This window comes from Anguilla rostrata, chromosome 2, assembly GCF_018555375.3.
Source record: "Anguilla rostrata isolate EN2019 chromosome 2, ASM1855537v3, whole genome shotgun sequence".
NCBI classification, from domain to species: Eukaryota; Metazoa; Chordata; class Actinopteri; order Anguilliformes; family Anguillidae; genus Anguilla; species Anguilla rostrata.
Genome location: NC_057934.1, coordinates 650,313 through 669,282, shown reverse-complemented (window position 1 = coordinate 669,282; position 18,970 = coordinate 650,313). Strand labels below are relative to the sequence as shown.

General features: G+C 47.6%; 1 protein-coding gene across 5 annotated transcripts in view; it reads right to left on the bottom strand.

The window, feature by feature from the left end:
- The window catches only part of zmiz1a (zinc finger, MIZ-type containing 1a), a 143,741-nt gene that overhangs the window by 29,569 nt on the left and 95,202 nt on the right, over window positions 1–18,970 (bottom strand). For all 5 annotated transcript variants that reach the window (XM_064314448.1, XM_064314483.1, XM_064314457.1 and 2 more), the window contains exon 6: window positions 14,187–14,292. In XM_064314448.1, coding sequence (XP_064170518.1) covers window positions 14,187–14,292 — 106 coding nt within the window. The remainder of the gene's footprint in view (window positions 1–14,186; window positions 14,293–18,970) is intronic.

Below are 18,970 nucleotides of genomic sequence, written 5' to 3'. Positions count from 1 at the left end.
ATAAAACCTTTCAGTCTATCCACGCCTCTGTGCACTTCAACGCCAACGCTAATTTCAACAGCGTCGAGCATGTTCATAAACACCATTCAGCACGTCTTTATTTCTTTAAAAAAATTTGAATCTATTTCCATTAAGGCTCAAAGGTGTTTTGACTTTCAATTACTTCTGTACAAGCACTGCTGGAAACAGGGGGATGGGGGTTCGGTGGTAGGGGGGGGGTTTTGGTCGGAGGTGGAGGGGTTGTGTAGGGGGTGGGGGGAAGTGTAGGAGGGGGGTGGTGGGATGGGGGAGTTAGAGGTGGGGTTGTGGGGATGGGGGTAGGGGTGGGTTGTTTGATTTATGCCCTCAGTGTTGGTTTCAGGCTCCATCGGCTCAGCGATTCCATTACTGGACTGTGAGTGGTCTAGCAGGAGGCGTGGAAGTGGCCCCTCCATCCAATTAACCGGGGGGGGGCATTGCAGCGACCAGCGGTAGAGCGACTCCACAACCACGCTTCCGCCAACGCACCCCCTTCAGCCAATCAAAACCAGCGCCGTCTCCCATACCTCCCGTCAGGAAGGGGGAGGGTGTGTGTGTGTGAAGCAGAGAGAAACGTACGCCTTCACAACTCACACACTAACGCACCGTTTTTACACACACGCGCGTCTGAACATTTTCACAAACGTGACTAACTGAACTAGTGAAACAGCAGATCAATCCAGCTATCAAAGCACTTTGCGATTTCCATATGAGAAAAGGACAGAAAAGAGGAGCTGCAGACTATCCAGGCTGAGATGTCAGTTTGTCTTTGTGCGACACGTTTGACACCCAGCAGACTCAGAGGAGTAGCGTTTAGCACACCTCGAACCCGACACGCCAGGGCAATCCCCAGGGCCTGATCTGCATGCTTGTGCGCTTCCCTGGGAGATAATTGGGACGGGAACAAGCACCAACACGAGCAACAAGGGGTAGAGACAAGTGTCTGTATCCACGGTTACCCTTTCTAAAAGTTTTCCCATTTTAATGGTGTAAAGTTTCCACCCTGCTAAAATAGAACAAGTAAATACTACAGACATGTAACTACACTGTGACCCAAACCTGACAATGAACAAATGAACAAAAGGCAAAGGCTTGCCCCCAGCCCCCCCCCCCAAGAAACACCCTAGCATCATATATATATTTTTAAAAATGCTATTTCTGTAATCGTGCAATATTTGATCATATAAATATTCACATGCACATGTGCCCGACGATAATCAAAAGGAAGTCAAACGGTATGAAGAGACAGAAAGGTTTATTCCGGCAGACAGAATGCGAGCGGAGCACTGAAGGGAGTTTAACAGTCAAATCGAAACCCGAAAAAAGCGAGTTGTGTTGAGGAGGAAACAACATAAACGAAACTCAGCGGAGCAGTGGTGTAGTCTCGAGCCCTGCCTGTCTGCGTCCCGGGGAGACGCAGGGAGGCGAGGAGAGGCAGGGAGGAGACGCAGGGAGGAGAGGAGAGGCAGGGAGGAGATGCAGGGAGGAGAGGAGACACAGGGAGGCGAGGAGAGGCAGAGGCAGGAGGAGAGGGAGGAGAGCCTGAGAGGCAGGGAGGATTGTCTGAGAGGAGACGCAGGGAGGAGAGGAGACGCGGGCGGAGAGGAGACGCAGGGAGGAGAGGAGACACAGGGAGGTGAGGAGACGCAGGGAGGAGAGCTTTCATGTCCCACTCCTGCAGCAGGATGAGACAGCAGCAGCGGGAAGGTCTGAACTGGCGGAACAGTGATCAGCGTGAGCAGCCGGTCCCGCGGACCGCATTAACATTCCCCCGCGCTTCTGAAGCGCCGAGCGCCCCCGCTTCACCCTGCTGGCAGTAGCTTTCTAAAAATGATTTTTCCGCTTATTTATTTATTTTTTTAATAAAAAACAAAACTTAAGTTTCTCTGGAAGAAATTTCACAATTCTCAGGTCAACCAAGAAAAGAACAAAAGCTTCATTCATTTCTTCCGTAAAAAAAAGTCAGATAAACGTGGGGTATTACTCAGCAGTGGCAGACAGATTTATTGCACAAAACTTCATGTCTTAGCACGTTTCTGTAACAAGTGAGTCTAGGAGGTGGGGGCGACGGGGGGGTGGAGGAAACGGGATAATTCACACAAATAACCGTTAAGTTGAGCAAACCGCTGGGGGGGTGGGGGGTGTCTCCTACATAAAATTACAGCACACTTGTTATTAAAATAATCCCTTGGCACAGGAGTCTACCAAGGTTCAGCCACGAGGTTCATTAGGAAACAGGGGGTGGGGCGGCCGTGCCTACGTTCAGGGGGCGGGGGTGGAGACCATTTGGGAAACGAGCACGTGGGGGTCCTTCAGCCAATCCGATTCCGTATGTCTGGAGCTGCTCAGGAGTTTTCTAGAAAAGATTCTGCATTTGCCCTGTACGGCGGAACAAAACGTCTGCTTAATACGTCAAGCTGGTCTGGAATCAGCAGAAAGACTTGTTTTTGACATGCGTCACACCCGATCACGACTGCCAAAGCATCGTTTCAAAAGCTAATCTGCTGCACGCTAACAAGTCATGCTAACGATGTTAGCTTGGCTAAGGTGCAGCCCTCCGTCACTGCGTGATGCCCTGTAAAGGTTCCCGCCGCGTGATTGGCTGAGAGTGCGGAGCGGCTGAATCACAGGCTGCTGTCAGACCGTTTAAACGACAGCAGAAACGGGGCTCAAGTGGGTCAGCCCACCTCCAGGAGAGCAGAGCCATCCTGACCCTCTCTGTGTGAGCGCTAACCAGGTCACACACAGGCAGCTGTTACATCTCGGTCAAGTTGGGGGGCTGCAAGGCCCCAGTTTCACACAGGCAGAACCCCCCCCCCAGCCCCCAAATCCAATCTCTGAGGGTATCATAGTCACAAGTACCCCCTTCTCCCAATCCCCCTGTACCCGACTCGAGTGCTATTTTATGCTCTGACAGCTCGCAGCTTCCCAGACTGTCCTCAACATGACAGCAAAATCGAGAAGCACCCCCCACACACACACGCACGCACACACACACACACGCATGCACGCACGCACTCATACATGTGCACACACACACGCATGCACGCACACACACACACGCATGCATGCACACAGTCATACACACGCACACCCTTGCACCAGACTTACCCACAAACAGCCACGCACTGTCTCTGCCTGTCTTATTTCTCTCTTCAGTGCACAGAACAGGGCTCATGTGTCTGGAAACACTTCTAAACTGGAGTCTGCTTCAGAACAACAAAGGCACACTGGGCAGCCTTATTCTCAGCTCTATGGAACCCAGCAGCTATTTTCAAGCTTTCAGTTTCTATCTCTCTCTCCCTCTCACTGCCTCTCTCTCCCCCTCCCTCTCTCTCCCTCTCACTGCCTCACTCTCCCCCCCCCTCTCCCTCTCTCTCAGGGCACCCTCTCTTCTCTCTCTGCCTGTCCAGTGACTGCACAATGTACATCAATTATTCATGGCCAGTCTCTGGGTTTCACAGCAGAGCCAATCACAGATGGAGTCCCTGCTAATGGGCTCCTGCTGCACTAGCCTTCGGCTCCCGGGCGCTCGAGCTAGGAATCCTCAGGAGACAAAGAGAGGGAGAGTAAGGTTAAGCTTTTGAAAACTTCACACGGTGCGGCACACTGAGGCAAGCGTAGCGCACTGAGCTGAGCGTCGCAAACTGAGCAGCGCGCAATCCGAATCAACAGAGCCAGCGCTCTCCACGGACACCTCCGCAACCAAACAGGAAGTGGCACTTCTGCGCCGTTTAAGGGTTAAAAAAAGAGAGAGAGAGAGAGAGAGACAGAGTGAGACAGTGAAAGAGAGAGGGAGAGAGGAAGGGAGGGAGGGAGAGAGAGAAAGAGAGACAGAGAGAGAAAACCAAATGCTTATCTCCTCACCTCGGATGAATGCAGCTGTTACTGATGCATCTTCCTTTGCTGTCTAGTGATCCATCGCTCCCTGTCCCAGCACACACATCACACACACGCAGCCTCAGCCTGTCCCAGCACACACATCACACACACGCAGCCTCAGCCTGTCCCAGCACACACATCACACACACGCAGCCTCAGCCTGTCCCAGCACACACATCACACACACGCAGCCTCAGCCACTTCGCCAGAAGGGAGGGGGAAAAAAATAAAAGCGCAGGCAGCTCACATTTCAAACTTGCAAAGGGGGGGCGGAGCCTAACATGTGAGACAGCGCGTATCTCGGCCAGAGTCCAGGGCACCAATCAATTCACTTAAAGCAACATTTGTTTTCCAGAGAGCGACACCAGTCCTCCCAGACGCTGCAGATGGAAATTCTTCAGGCTGGTATATTCAGCAGCGATGCCGCCCCCGCTTGCAGCGCACTGGAGACTAAATCCATCAAACCAGTCCTGCTAATTAAGGGCCAGAGAGGGAGCTTCTCCAGGCAGAGTGGGGTGCTGCCCGGGGGGCAGGGCTGGAACCGGTGGGGTGGGGTGGGGTATGAGGGTGGGGTCGGGGGGAGGGGGGGGGGTCCAAGGTATTGAATGAGGCGTTATTTCAACACAAGTCCTTGTCAGGAATCCAAAAAGATTACACGTAGCTTTACTTGTAAATCTGTCAAGTTAACTTTATCCCAGGCTGTCAATATTACGCAGTTAAATTAACAAAGCAATAAAGGGAAAATCAACAAAAATTCATTTTCATTTAGTATCACCTATAAGTCAAACTGGAGAGCACTGCGCCAGAAATGTAGAATACTGTAAGACGAACTAACCCTTAAAAATGAAAAACAGTGAGAGAAATGGCACAGGTGTGTCTTTAACGACAGTGTTAATGGTTTGCATTAATTCCCCTCTTCAAACTATTTAAAAAATTATTTTAAAACTATTTTAAGTAACGGAAGTAGCAGAATATCACCTCTAATTAAACACGTGCAAGATGTTTCATTTATTTATTCATTGTAAAAAATAAAAAAAAACACTAATATGCCTGTTAAGGGCTTAAAAGTACAGAATTTCTGTTCGGGACTGTGCATCTTTAATGAGTTAAATTACTGCTACACCTGTTCCTCTGTTAAAACACAAGGCTGGTGAGAGATGCACATTCGCCCCCTGGGTCTCACAGCAGTACATGTGCAGCACTGAAGAGCGTGATCTTACGGAATAGCACTGAAGAGCGTGATCTTACGGTATAGCACTGAAGAGCGGGATCTTACGGTATAGCACTGAAGAGCGGGACCTTACGGAACAGCACTGTGTGCTGCAGCAGCCAGCGGCTCTATGGCTAACCCCGGGAAACGCTTTCCTGTGTAATGCCCTGGCAGTACTTCCAGGAAACACTACGAAGCCACATCCCCGATTACACATTACACTCACCGACATTGTGCTGGCTCAATGGACCCACAGTGACAGGTTCAGGGGCATTTCCCCCAAGGTTATGCCCGGCTGAAGCTCAAAGCAACCCTGGAAAATGAGAGGCTATTTAAAAAATATAAAACCGAGTATTTACTTGGTCTTCTCGATGACGATATTCGGTGATCATGCGTTATGTAGCGGGTGTAAACTCGGCTAGTCCGCTAGTGAAGCACAGTAGCCTACAGGTGCGGTAAAGTGAAGCTAGGTTACCGTGACAACACTCAGGCGACGAAACCGTCAGATTCAAAAATAACGGCTATGGGCGATTTCGCCGTTATCTGACTGGTAACGCTGTTCCAGGGCACGCGGCCCGCGGGGACCTGACTGAGAGGGCTGTTCTCCTGCAGCTAGCCTTATAAACTCAGGAGAAAACTATTCAGACTTAAAATAAAATTTAAAAAGTAAAACAAAGCATGTTGTTAATATAAATTGGGAGAACAAAGTATCCTGATTTCTAACTATACCCTAGGCTATACTTTCAGGTATTTTGAAAATCTGACAAGTCACAATGATGTGCAAGACAAGTCTGACCTACCAAAAGCTTTTAAAAGTCTTTCCTTCTCTTTGCAGTTGTTTAAACTACAGCTTAGTTGCAAAGATTGCAAAAAATCACTCCCCCCACCCCCCCAAAGAAGAAAACATGAATTTTCAAATCTAATTAGACAACTTAAGAAGTGTTTGACACTACATAAATAATAATTAAGAATAGTGAAATAATTATCCAAGTGTAGTCTCAGTGTGCAATTAAAATATTATAATGACATAATTCTTTATAATGATGAAACCTTCAACCTCCAAAAAAGTTTCCATGGTTGGCAGGATCCAATCAGAAATGTAATTTTGGTGTCAAAAACAGAATGTGGAGGTAAGTTCCACCTTTTCAGCCTTCTGAATAGTTAACAATATTGCACTCTAAAATCTCTAAAAAAAATCAATGTTTTAAAATAGGGATCTTGTTTCTAAATATAATATGCATTATGCTGGTTAATAATTCATCAGCTGCCCTCTTGCTAAGCAGTAATCCTGTGGTAGTTCACTGGGTTGTTCTGCAAGGTCATTTTGTCGGTACGGGCTAGATCAGAGCTGGCCCTAGAGTTTTGGTGGCCCTAAACTAGAATGTTGTTGTGGCCCCAAAGAGACCAACATAAATTACAAAAACCACTTTAAACTCAAATAGTGTTGCCCTGGGATGGCTGTGGCCCTCAATGACTGCGCAGTGTGGGATAGAGAGGCAGTTCCCTGGAAACGCACCCCGCCTCTCAATACCGAAATCAGGTCTAAGAGCGACGTGCGATCGCTAAGACAGCCAAAACAAACCGTGTCTCGGGTTCCCTCGGTGTTTGCCTTCTTGTCAGCCACTGTAAACTGTGTACACAAACATGCGCCCAGCGCTGGAGGATATCTGTCACCGTCGACACGGGCACTTTGCGTGCTTTCACACCGCGCGACGCAAGCGGGGGCGGAGCTGAATTTACGACCTGCCGACAACTTTCTTTATCGCGACCGGAGTGAAGCCAGCTGCTTCACCAGTTCAGGCAGGGGCGACACCAGGCGACACCCGCGTTTCACACCGAAGTCGCAACTTATTACCATAATGTGAAAAAAAACGGCACGGCGCAATTAAACGATTTCACAGCATAACTGATCAGATTCAACTGGTTTTACAGGACGTGCTGTACAGCTAGGAAAGATTTACTTGGTTTAGCGAGAAGCTGAACCTGACTTCAGCCCGACTCAACAACGTACCCGTCCGCAGCAGACTGAGCTAACGGAACGATGCTAGGTTTCACGACCAACGCGACTCTGGTGAAAACAAACCTTCCATAGATTTGTTATGTACAAGATTCTTACATTAGGGAATATTGGCATATTTCTAATAAGTCCCATGGCCCAAAATGATATTAAACTTAACGTATTAATAGCTTTCCATGCGTGTCCCACATTACAGCAGTAGGGAGTCTAATTGCATGTAAAAATGTTGAGCCAATTTGGTCTTTCTGGAGCATGTTCAGGAGAAGGCTACTCACTGCACTGTTCCATCCCAAAAAATGAAGATTTGCCTTCACTGGAACTAAGGGGCCTAGCCCAAACCATGAAAAACAGCCCCACATCAAAGAGTGTCCAGGTACCTTTGGTCATAGTGTATTTATACTATTTAAAGAGTAAACACAAACTGCGTTAAATAAACATAATTATTTCAAATTGTGCTTCTCATCAAATGCCAAACTGTTGTGTTTTCATTTATTATGTCAACAAACAAAGCCCTTGTTACAAAGGTTTTGTGCAACAAAACAGCACCTGTGTCACGGTATTTACCTTTTAATTAACTTCCTAATTAACAGGGGGGAAAGATATTTTACTGCACAGACACTGGAAAAAGCAGGCTGCAACATCTCATGTTGGGACAGGCTGGAAAGCCAGAAAGCTTGCATCACAGTCACACCTTCTGCATCCTGTCAAAACAGTCAATGAGACGGAGCGGGATGGTGCAATCGAAGCTCCCTCTGGAAATGAGGGAAGTAATGGGTGGAAAGGTGTTTTTATGCAAACACGTTCATCTCTAAATACGTCCCCGGTGAAAACACGGGGGCCTTGGAACGCCGCAGCACGAGCGTGTTGTTCAGGGGAGCGCTCCGAGGAATACGCTGATCCCAAGCGCTCCGAGGAATACGCTGATCCCAAGCGCTCCGAGGAATACGCTGATCCCAAGCGCTCCGAGGAATACGCTGATCCCAAGCGCTCCGAGGAATACGCTGATCCACAGCGCTCCGAGGAATACGCTGATCCACAGCGCTCCGAGGAATACGCTGATCCACAGCGCTCCGAGGAATACGCTGATCCACAGCGCTCCGAGGAATACGCTGATCCACAGCGCTCCGAGGAATACGCTGATCCACAGCGCTCCGAGGAATACGCTGATCCCAAGCGCTCGAGGAATACGCTGATCACAGCGCTCCGAGGAATACGCTGATCCACAGCCTCCGGGAATCGCTGATCCACAGCGCTTCCGAGGAATACTGATTCCACAGCGCTTCGAGGAATACGCTGATCCAAGCCCAGGATACGTGATCCACAGCGCTCCGAGGAATACGCTGATCCCAAGCGCTCCAAACGTCTCAAAGTGGATATCTGAAGCGCTAACCCTTGAAGGAACTGTATCCAAATAGGGATTTTGGTTATGTTTTCAAACAGAAGGTGCATATGTGTCTAATCAAGGCATAATTTATATGTAAAATTGCTGATCCCGAAATGTAGTTTCATATGGTGTAGTTCAGGAATGGAATTAGTTGTGAAATATTAACTCTTAAAATAATGTTTGTGAAATACTTGTGTATAGCACAAGGAAGTACGTACAAAAAAATAAAAATGTTTTGTTGAAAGTGCGCTGCCCTGCGTTTGAAATGAATGCTTTCTCCTAACTGGTTAGAACTGAGGAATTCCTTCTGCTTGTTGAAGCACAAGCGATCTGGAATGTGCCACCCTGACCCACACGGGGAGAGTCGTGATTAAGCACTCAGATTCATACGACTGCACTGGACCGTACCAATATCCATGTGGGGGGGGGGGTGCTTCCATAAAATGAAGAGAGGGCTCTGTCCAGTTCCACATGCGCCCTCTGTCAGGGAAAGAGCCTGGGGTATTCTGGGGTATTTCTGGAGTGTTGCCTCACCCTCCTTACAACATGGCCGCGTCTTCATGTGTTCTTTGGATGAATGGACTCAGAAATCACACATTAATATGGCAGGCCAATCCCACCAACAGCAAGGTCACAACTCACTACTCCCCCCCCACCCCCCCCCCACACCGCCACACCCAAACCCTACAATCCCCCCCCACTACACCCCTAACCCTACACTATGTCACAAGCCAGGGGAACAGATTCATTATCAAAAAAATATGTCTTGACTGAAATCTGCACGCTCTCAATGTTCATAGGTTAGTTAGGTCTTCTCAGCCTTGCCGAGTGAGGTGAACCGAACTATCCACTCTACTGACAGCGCGTCGCTATGCTTATGAATCGCGCATCAGTATTTACAAGCGTGGATACCCACTTCAGAGAGCATGTCCGGCCTCAACACTGGGCAGCTCAGTCTGCTGATGAGGACACACACATTTTTTCAAACAGCTGAATGTTCAGAGGAGAGTTTATGTTGCCTGTTCAAATTAAACTCATACTGCTGTAAAACGTGTTCATTGGTGTTCAGTGGTCATGTAGCGTCAGTTCACATCAACATTAAAGAATATTTCCATAAATGGTGCGGCTTCTCAGATACTGAGGAATATGAGCTTTCTGAAGAATACATGAAAATGTTTACAAGAAATTCAGAAGCATTTAAACGTTATCTTCTGTAATCAAGACCATTCACAAAGCTGATATTCTTCGTCTTTATGCTTTTTATCTTAATACTTAATTACTCCTGCTGCTTTTTAAAGACCTCTTGTGATTGTCCTCTTCTGAAATCCCCATTATGAGAGGAATCTTTGCACTGATAGAGACTGTGACATGTTTTCTGTGTGAGTGCGACACAGTGCTGGTTGAGAAAGGGGACCTGCTCACCTGCCTGGCTCCACGTCTCTGACCCTCCCCCTCATGAGCACATCCATCCCACACAAACCCCACACAAACCCCACACAAACCCCACCGATGGAACAAAATCATGGATTAGTTCTGATTTAATTCAGTAATTTAGTCAGTTTTAATTCAGTACGCTGTGCCCTGTTCCCATACAAAAACGCTCTGACACAAAGAACCATGTTTAGCTCCAGTAGGCGAGACTCTCAGGATTTCTAAAATATCATCTGTAGTATTTTAACAATTTTTAAATCAGGTTTTGCTTACAATCCCAACAGTTGCCTGACATTTAAAAGCAGCGAGTAACTCTTTATATCTTTAAGACAAACAAGAAGCACAGGGTACACAGTAATCCAGACAAATCCGTTAAACGATACGCCCTTCCGGCGCGGTTCTCCACTTGGCCGAGTCCATCGCTTTTTATGATATTTTTTTAATCAAAGCGCTTCTTAAGAGCGGAGGACCATAAATATGACAGGAGGAGAAATCGCGTCGGCTGGATTCATTTCAGGCCAAGGAGGACGCAGAAGCAGCAGCCATCCTGGCTGACCAATAACACAGGAGCAATCATCCTGGCTGACCAATAACACAGGAGCAATCATCCTGGCTGACCAATAACACAGGAGCAATCATCCTGGCTGACCAATAACACAGGAGCAATCATCCTGGCTGACCAATAACACAGGAGCAATCATCCTGGCTGACCAATAACACAGGAGCAATCATCCTGGCTGACCAATCACACAGGAGCAATCAGAGCATTTCCATCAGGAGCAGCTGAGGCCTCGTACAGAATGAATGATGCTCTGCAGCAGGACGTGTGCAGGGGAGCACAGGTGGCAGCCGAATTGATAAGATGCCTTTTATACGGCGTTTCCACCGGCGCTGGCACCGGCCGATTACACCACCTTAACAGCCGTCTGAACACGAGCCGCAAAGTGGGTAAACCGCAGAACAGTCGTTTGGTGATTTATTTAATCCCCCACTCCAGACCGGCTAATTAAACGATGAAATTATTTACCTAACATGATGCCTGACTACATTTAATACAGCAGGCACTGCGATATCACTTTGTCATTCGTGTTTCTACCTTCCTGACTGGTTCAGTAGAGGGGCGCTTCTACATTCTTTTTGGTCACAGAGTGTAAAAAAAAAAAAAAAAAAAAACATGATTCTGATTTCTGCTCTGACCAATTATTCTCTCTTAATATTCCGACCAGCAGTACAGACCAATCCTGCATACCCCATGACTTTATCATAGCAGATAAAATAAATGATTGGGCCAATTAAATAATTAGGAGCTGAAGTCACACCTAAACCCCAAAAGCGGACTGGCCCTCATGTGCCGTATCAGAGCGACCACAGAACGCTTCCACCTTAAGTGGAGTGCTGTGCACAGGTCTCTCCCCCCCGAGTTTATTTAAAGGCTCCTTCAGACTAACCGAGGTCCACACTCCCGTGTTTATTTAAATCAAAAGACAGATGGCGAAGCGAGAAATGACATCTAAAAGCGGAACACTCAGACTCCGGTGTTATTTAAGAGCACAGACGGTGTTGGTGGATGATAAACGCGTGAGCCATGTTCCACCAGCGTTCTGCAGAACATGAGGCTTTGAGTCGAGTTCTCCAGGCCTGCAGTGACTGAGCAGATCTGCAGTCTTTACGCTGGACAGAGCCCAAAAACAGAAGCGGACCAGCTAAATAAATTATTGCAAAACGATGTTATGCAAAGAACAGCCTATTCAATTAAACCCTTTTATCCACCGGCTCTCTCCCCCCCGCCCCCCCCCTTCTCCCCCCCTCCCTGACTAATCTCATAACAGATGCATTCCAGTGTCGGTTTGCTCTCTGGGAAACTCTGAGGCTCCTCCAGCGGCCCCAGCGAATCACAGACACCGAGTCCCCATCTCCCGTATCGGATGTCCGACCCGTCGCCGCCATCCTGGCTGTCCTGTGATTGGCTGGCTGCGGTTTCTCAGCAACGGCCCTGCCCCCGGGCCAGTGTGAGTGCCTTTTAAGAGCCGTCTCTCCGACAGACCCGTCAGCGCGCGCCACTTCGCCGACTTCCTGTCTGCCCCAACCCCGCCCTCCCGCCTGTCCCCCCGCCCAGCACGCTTGCCCCCCCTCCCTAAAACTTGCTCACTTTTTCAAAACATATTTGAACGTCGCTTTGAATAAAAGTGTCTGCCAAATAAACGTAATGTATTGTAATATTTCCACAAAATAAAAAAAAATAAAAAAAACACAAACAAACAGTATCCATAACAACCAAGTAAGAGAGACGCCAAAAGGCTTTTGGTCAGAGGATGTGGTGAATCTGTTACACACGGTTTAGAGAGCAAGCCACTGCAGCAGCAATAATCCCACAGATTCAGCTGTTAAACACAGGCAGGTGATCACCCTGCAGATTCAGCTGTTAAACACAGGCAGGTGATCATCCCGCAGATTCAGCTGTTAAACACAGGCAGGTGATCAACCCATGCAGATTCAGCTGTTAAACACAGGCAGGTGATCATCCTGCAGATTCAGCTGTTAAACACAGGCAGGTGATCATCCTGCAGATTCAGCTGTTAAACACAGGCAGGTGATCATCCCGCAGATTCAGCTGTTAAACACAGGCAGGTGATCACCCTGCAGAGTCAGCTGTTAAACACAGGCAGGTGATCATCCCGCAGATTCAGCTGTTAAACACAGGCAGGTGATCACCCCGCAGATTCAGCTGTTAAACACAGGCAGGTGATCATCCCGCAGATTCAGCTGTTAAACACAGGCAGGTGATCATCCCGCAGATTCAGCTGTTAAACACAGGCAGTGATATCCCACAGATCAGCTGTTAAACACAGGCAGGTGATCACCGCAGATTCCTGTCAAGAGTGTCTCGAGATCAGCTGTTAAACACAGGCAGGTGATCATCCGCGTTTTAGCTGTAACACAGCATGATCACCCAGATCAGCTGTTAAACACAGGCAGGTGATCATCCCGCAGATTCAGCTGTTAAACACAGGCTAGTGATCACCCTGCAGATTCAGGCAGGTGAGAAGTCTCAGCCTTTCTGAAGGTTTCTGAATGCCCCCTCCCCACCCCGGTAACCATGGTTATCTGCAGAGCTCTTATCTGTGCATTTGTCTTCATTCTGGGCAGTGAGCTCTGTCAGACCGTCTCCAACCGCAGGGGATAAGCACTGCCGGCTGCCCAACCCCCCCCCCCCCCCACCTGTCCCGGCTGCATATCCATCACCTGATATCCTCCGACATTTTACTGTGACAAATGTACAAGAACGGGACACTTCAGGGGGCTTCTTTTCAAAGACACCGTCAAAAGATCCTAATAAAGCCCTGTCCATCAAACCTTTTCAGATATAATTTGGCAGTTAAATTTATGAGCAGATGTGTTTTATTCTGAGCGTAAATGTGGTGAATAAGCTCAATGCACAGGGCAGAGAGCAAGCATGGAGACAAACACACACGACTAAGTCGGCACATTTTGCAATAATACATCAAGAGAAAATTAAGACAGAAAACAGGTAAGCATCTCATCGCTGTTCCGTGCATTACATTTTTGATTATATTAAAATCAGCACATTTTAATGAATGCATGGCCAAAATTCTCCAAATTATAAACAAAAATGTCTTTGTGACACGGGGCCTAGTCTTGACAAGCACCTGTTATTTTACTTTTAAAATGCAAAACACAAATATTTACCCACAGTGCATTTCCCATCGTGAGTTCCACACATACGCTACAGCGAATGATCACTCAATCATTCATTTAAATTTACACCTCAGGTGAGGTCAGCATACCAGCCCTGACACAGCAGTATAAGCAGCACAGCATCTAAACCCCACAAAGAAATCTCAAATAATTAAATGCAACCAAACTAACCACAGATAAACATGCTAACTAAAGTACACTGCATCTTGTTCACATTTAAAATCCATAAACATGCTACCTTCAGCTGTGTTTTACTGAAAATAACACAAAACCTTAAAAAAACAATTAAGCCATGTTTGTGAACGTGACAAAAGAACAATGCAGTGATGCTTTCCGAACAGATGTACACGTCATGCACATTACCTGAGCAACAAGAAACATTACTTGCTGCGTAACCATGGTGACAGGTAGAGGTTAAAGTGCAGCTTTAGCAGATCCTGGGTCACACCAGGTCAAACGGAACTCGTCCCACGGGAGTGGGCGGGGTCTGCTGACGCGACGGAGAGGGCGGAGAAGCGGGGTCTCACCTGCTGATTTGGGGGTGAACTTGTCCCTGTTGGCGGCGCACACTGCCAGGAGCCGGTAGCCCAGGTCCAAGTCAAAGCCCTGCTGCGCCGCTACACGACTCACCACCTGCGCAGGAAACGCACCGTCAGGGAGGAGAGAGGGAGGAGAGAGGGAGGAAACACACCGTCAGGGAGGAGAGAGGGAGGAGAGAGGGAGGAAACACACCATCAGGGAGGAGAGAGGGAGGACCAGGGAGGAGAGGGAGGAAACACACCGTCAGGGAGGAGAGAGGGAGGAAACACACCGTCAGGGAGGAGAGAGGGAGGAAGAGGAGGAGAGAGGAGGAAACGCACCGTCAGGGAGGAGAGAGGGAGGAGAGAGGGAGGAGACGCACCGTCAGGGAGGAGAGAGGGAGGAAACACACCGTCAGGGAGGAGAGAGGGAGGAGAGAGGGAGGAAACGCACCGTCAGGGAGGAGAGAGGGAGGAAACACACCGTCAGGGAGGAGAGAGGGAGGAGACGACCGCACCGTCAGGAGAGAGGAGGAAGAGAGGAGAGGAGATAGGAGGAGACAGGGGAGGGAAGGAGGAAACACCGTCGGGAGGAGGAGGAGGATCAGGAGGAGGAGGAGGAACCGAGGAAACACACCGTCAGGGAGGAGAGAGGGAGGAGAGAGGGAGGAACTCAGGAGAACACACCTCGGGGGAGAGAGAGGATCAGAGGAGAGAGGAGGAACAGGGAAACACACGTCGGGAGGAGAGAGGAGGAGAGAGGAGAACCAGGAAGCACCTCGGATGAAGACAGGGACGGGCAGCGGAATGAGAAGCGCGACTCTCTCTCTCCTGTCCTGCACGATCCTTCGCTTCTGAGATGACATAGGCTGTCCCACAGCGAGGAGGGGGGGGGGGGGGATTACTGTACTTTACTGCTCCCTGGATTTATTCTGTGTTTGGGCTGCTGAATATTTTAAGATCTGTACAGGATGCACAGAATTATGCCATCCTAACCATCTTAAACAAGCTCCCACAGGAAACACGAGAGCCAACACTGCAGTCAAGACAGTGCGCTCTTATTCTTGTGTGTTTACTGCAAAGTCCTCACCAAAAAGCTAACGTGAGAGAGGTTCAGAAACATTCTTCTGTTGCTGATCTGGTAGTGCTAGCCTTAAATGAGCATCAGTGAAGGGTTGTTTTATACTTTGATATATAATCTATTCAAGGAAACACCTGACAACTAGTTCTAAAGATTAAAGAAATATCAAATCACACTCGGTGATGTTAAGAAAAAAACACAGCCTATTGGATGGATCAAAAGCACTATAAATAAGCTCCATTAATCAATAAAGCACAGGCTTATGGGTGTATTACTACTATGATTGAGTAACTTGTGTCACCCACAAGACCGGAATCCGCGGATCTGACAATGTCAGCAATGTAGTAACGTCCCGTAACACTGCTAATAAAGTCAAGGAGCGGCTAACATTTGTGTAATAATAAAGAAACAAGAGCCAAGTGATGCGACACCACACTTATGCCCACTGAGAGGGCACATTAAGCCAGACCCAACACGGCACTAGAGGAGCTATAAATCATGATTAAGTGGAAAATCTTGCCTTGATTTACCATCTCTATTATCTTCAGCAGAAGCCCCTCAGTCCTTTCGACCTTACAGGCGAAGCTTGTTATGGTGCAGGGAGAGCAGTGGAGGTGGAGACACGTTTTTTAAACTCAAGCGCACGCTTGGTCTTTCTGCCCAAGTCGAATCCGGCAGCAATTCAACCAGCAGCCAAGAATCCCAACTGCCACACTACCTCGTCTGAGCACAGCCCAGATACTTCCAACACCACAAAAAGACAATTACACACCTCTGCCAAACCCACAGCAACTGCACATGGAGAGAAGATTAATATGCGTGCATCGTCTAATTAAAATAATCTCATAAGGAAGGAGAGCTGAACGGAGTCAGTTGAAAGCAGCATGCAGTGCTCGTCAGAATGCCTAATTGCACCCAGGAGAAGGCCAAACAATATCTGCTGTGTTGCACAATTATAAATGTTTTCATTTTTAGCAACTGATAAGATTTCAGCCACATGACTGACTCAATCTCCAGATTCTTGCCAACTTCAATTTCCTTGTTGCAACTCCGAGCAAAATCTCTGCCAAGTGAGAGAATGTTCTGTACTGCCAGACGAGCCGGCATCAGTTCCCCTGGTTAATAGCCGCATTTCATCTGGCAAGCTCACGCTGAACATGAGTCTTCTGGTAAAACAAGCACGACGTGTGCAATTATGCAAACAATGAGAACAATAAATTATGTGTGAATACCAATACACTTACAGATGTTCAAATGCAATCATGTTTAAGCCTTTAAAAACTTGAATATAATGCAATAGGATAAAGCAGCGCTATTGTGAGCTAAGTAACCTGTTATATAAAGTTAAGTCTTAATGTTTTTATACCTGGTATAAGAATGCAAATAAAACCAAAATCCTATCGTGCATGTCAAGCATGTTATTGAGTTGAGAGTCTACAAAGAAGAGGACATGAGCAAGGAGTAGATCTTTAAGAGACATTTCACAGAATATAAATCAGGGCTTTCTAAACTGCATACACTCTGTCTAAATGTTCAGAAACTGCAAAGCAATATTAATTCAGAGGGAGAATGTTACTTGGTGCCGTATCAATTCTGTGAGATCACAAGTCAAGGAGCCAGCCTGTGTTTGCACTGTCAGCGGACTGAATACAGGGCCATATCATTACAGCACTACGTTTGTGTGAACACAGTCGCACACCAGCAGGAGAACACTTAACATGGCAACGTGCGTGACCTCCACTGACTGGGTCTACGAGGTCTGCTTGTCACTGCCCTTTGAAACTAAAGCACAGGAGCAAAAGGTGAACTCAGCATCGCGCTGATGGATGTATGTGTAAAACATTCGTTTGTAATTAGTCTAATCCAAGCTTCCGAGGCCTACGAACTTGAAGGGCAGCTTTCGCAGTGTGGAACTGGAAAATCCGCGGGATTTTCACTACGGGAAACAAATCGAATGAGCAAAATGCAAAGAGCAAAAAAACCACCCGCTGTGGCACATTAAGAAGATAAAACCACCGGTTCGATGATGCTTTGAACTTCGAAAAAGGTCAAAAGACGGCGATTAAAATAATATAACAAATGCATTCACGAATATTAAAGCACGACAGCACAGAAAACGTACATAGCCTAGCGCACTCAGGAGCTCATGAACGGAATAAACAAACAAATTATTACAACGAACGACTTCATCCTCTTCGTGCGGCGGTGTGCAGAAAGCCGTTACTGGCGAAGACGTTAAAAAAAAATAAAAAAATAAAAATCATCAGGCAGCTCCGGAATGCAATTTCGGCAGAGAGCCGCGCGGTAATAACGTTTTTTTTTTATTTTTTGGATCCGCGATTGAAAAGGCGGGGGGATACCGCGAGTTCCGTGTGTTCCGTGCCGCCGCGCTCCGACACCGCGAGTCGCGTGGCCAATCAGCTCGCCCCAGGCTGGAGTGTGACTGACAGCTCTGTCAGCCAGCATTCAAATCCTCCGCCATCTTTAATCTTCACACGGCACGCAGCGCACTCCCGTACGGGCAAGGGGCGGGGCCTGCAGCCCACAGACTTTTATTCACAGTGTGAGGAGCTATCTATTAGTGCCCTTCATTACACGGATGAGAACAATTAAACCCGGATTGCTTTAAGGACTTGCTAAAACAGAGCGAGGAAACCTTCAACAACTATCCAACGTTTCTCTCTGCACGTCTCTAAGCAGGATGCCCTGTGGGTCAACAAGCTTCAGAACAGATCAATGTGCAACCAAACATTCCTGTGATTCCTGCTCTTAAATGGTGGGTGTTTCGTTACAAAACACCGTTCACTCGCTTTTCACAAAGAGGATAAAGACCGCTGATACTGAACTGATTAAATTCAGCCTTGCACACACACAGCTGACAGGCATTTCCCTGCTAATTCTCAAACAGCCCTTAATAAATGCAGAAGAGGAATATGTAAAGTAATTTGCACGTATGGATGTTTGAGGAAACTATTATGGGCCTACTAATTAAACGACTAAATGCTCTTACAGGCTTCATACAGCGTGGCTAAACTGTGTGGGTTTTAACTGGGGAATTAAAAGCTTTGAAGCCTTATTACTTAAACAGCATTGATTACTTGGTGGTCTGAACACTTACTGCTCTGTGTGTCCGGACTTCTCTGCGTCCTTCTCAGAGTTCTTTAAGAGCTCGTCAGGAAAGGCACATAACTGTGCAGGCTGCGGTGTCACAGCAGAGCTCAGGGCACCAGAAACAGGATTCAGCTCAAACCCAAGCAGGTATTAACACAACAGATTCTCATTGAGGCCTTCGGTACAGAACACTGCTCTTTGTCTTCTTGATACAAAAGATAAACAGACCTAATTGCTTTCCACACAGACAGAACAAAGGAACAAGGCAGGCGGCTGAACAGAACGCAGCTCGGGCAAGGCGCGACTGAGCTTCGGGTTTTTGTGTTTGTGGAGAATGTTTTTCGCCAAATGCAGTGTCAGGTTTTTGAGCACTTGTCAGTGGGGATGGGGGGAGGAGGGTTGTTGTGCTACGTTAAGTCAATGCCTTTTCAGCCCAGCCTGGCTGACTGGCCGATTCTCATCATTATATATTCTCATGTTCTTGTGTTGTTTTTCCACAGATTTCCTGTGACCTTGCAGAACTATACATTTTTGGGGTCTCTCTGGGGTCTCCTCAGGGGCACGGTGAGTATTGCTCTAAGCCCCGCCAGTGAACCTGAAC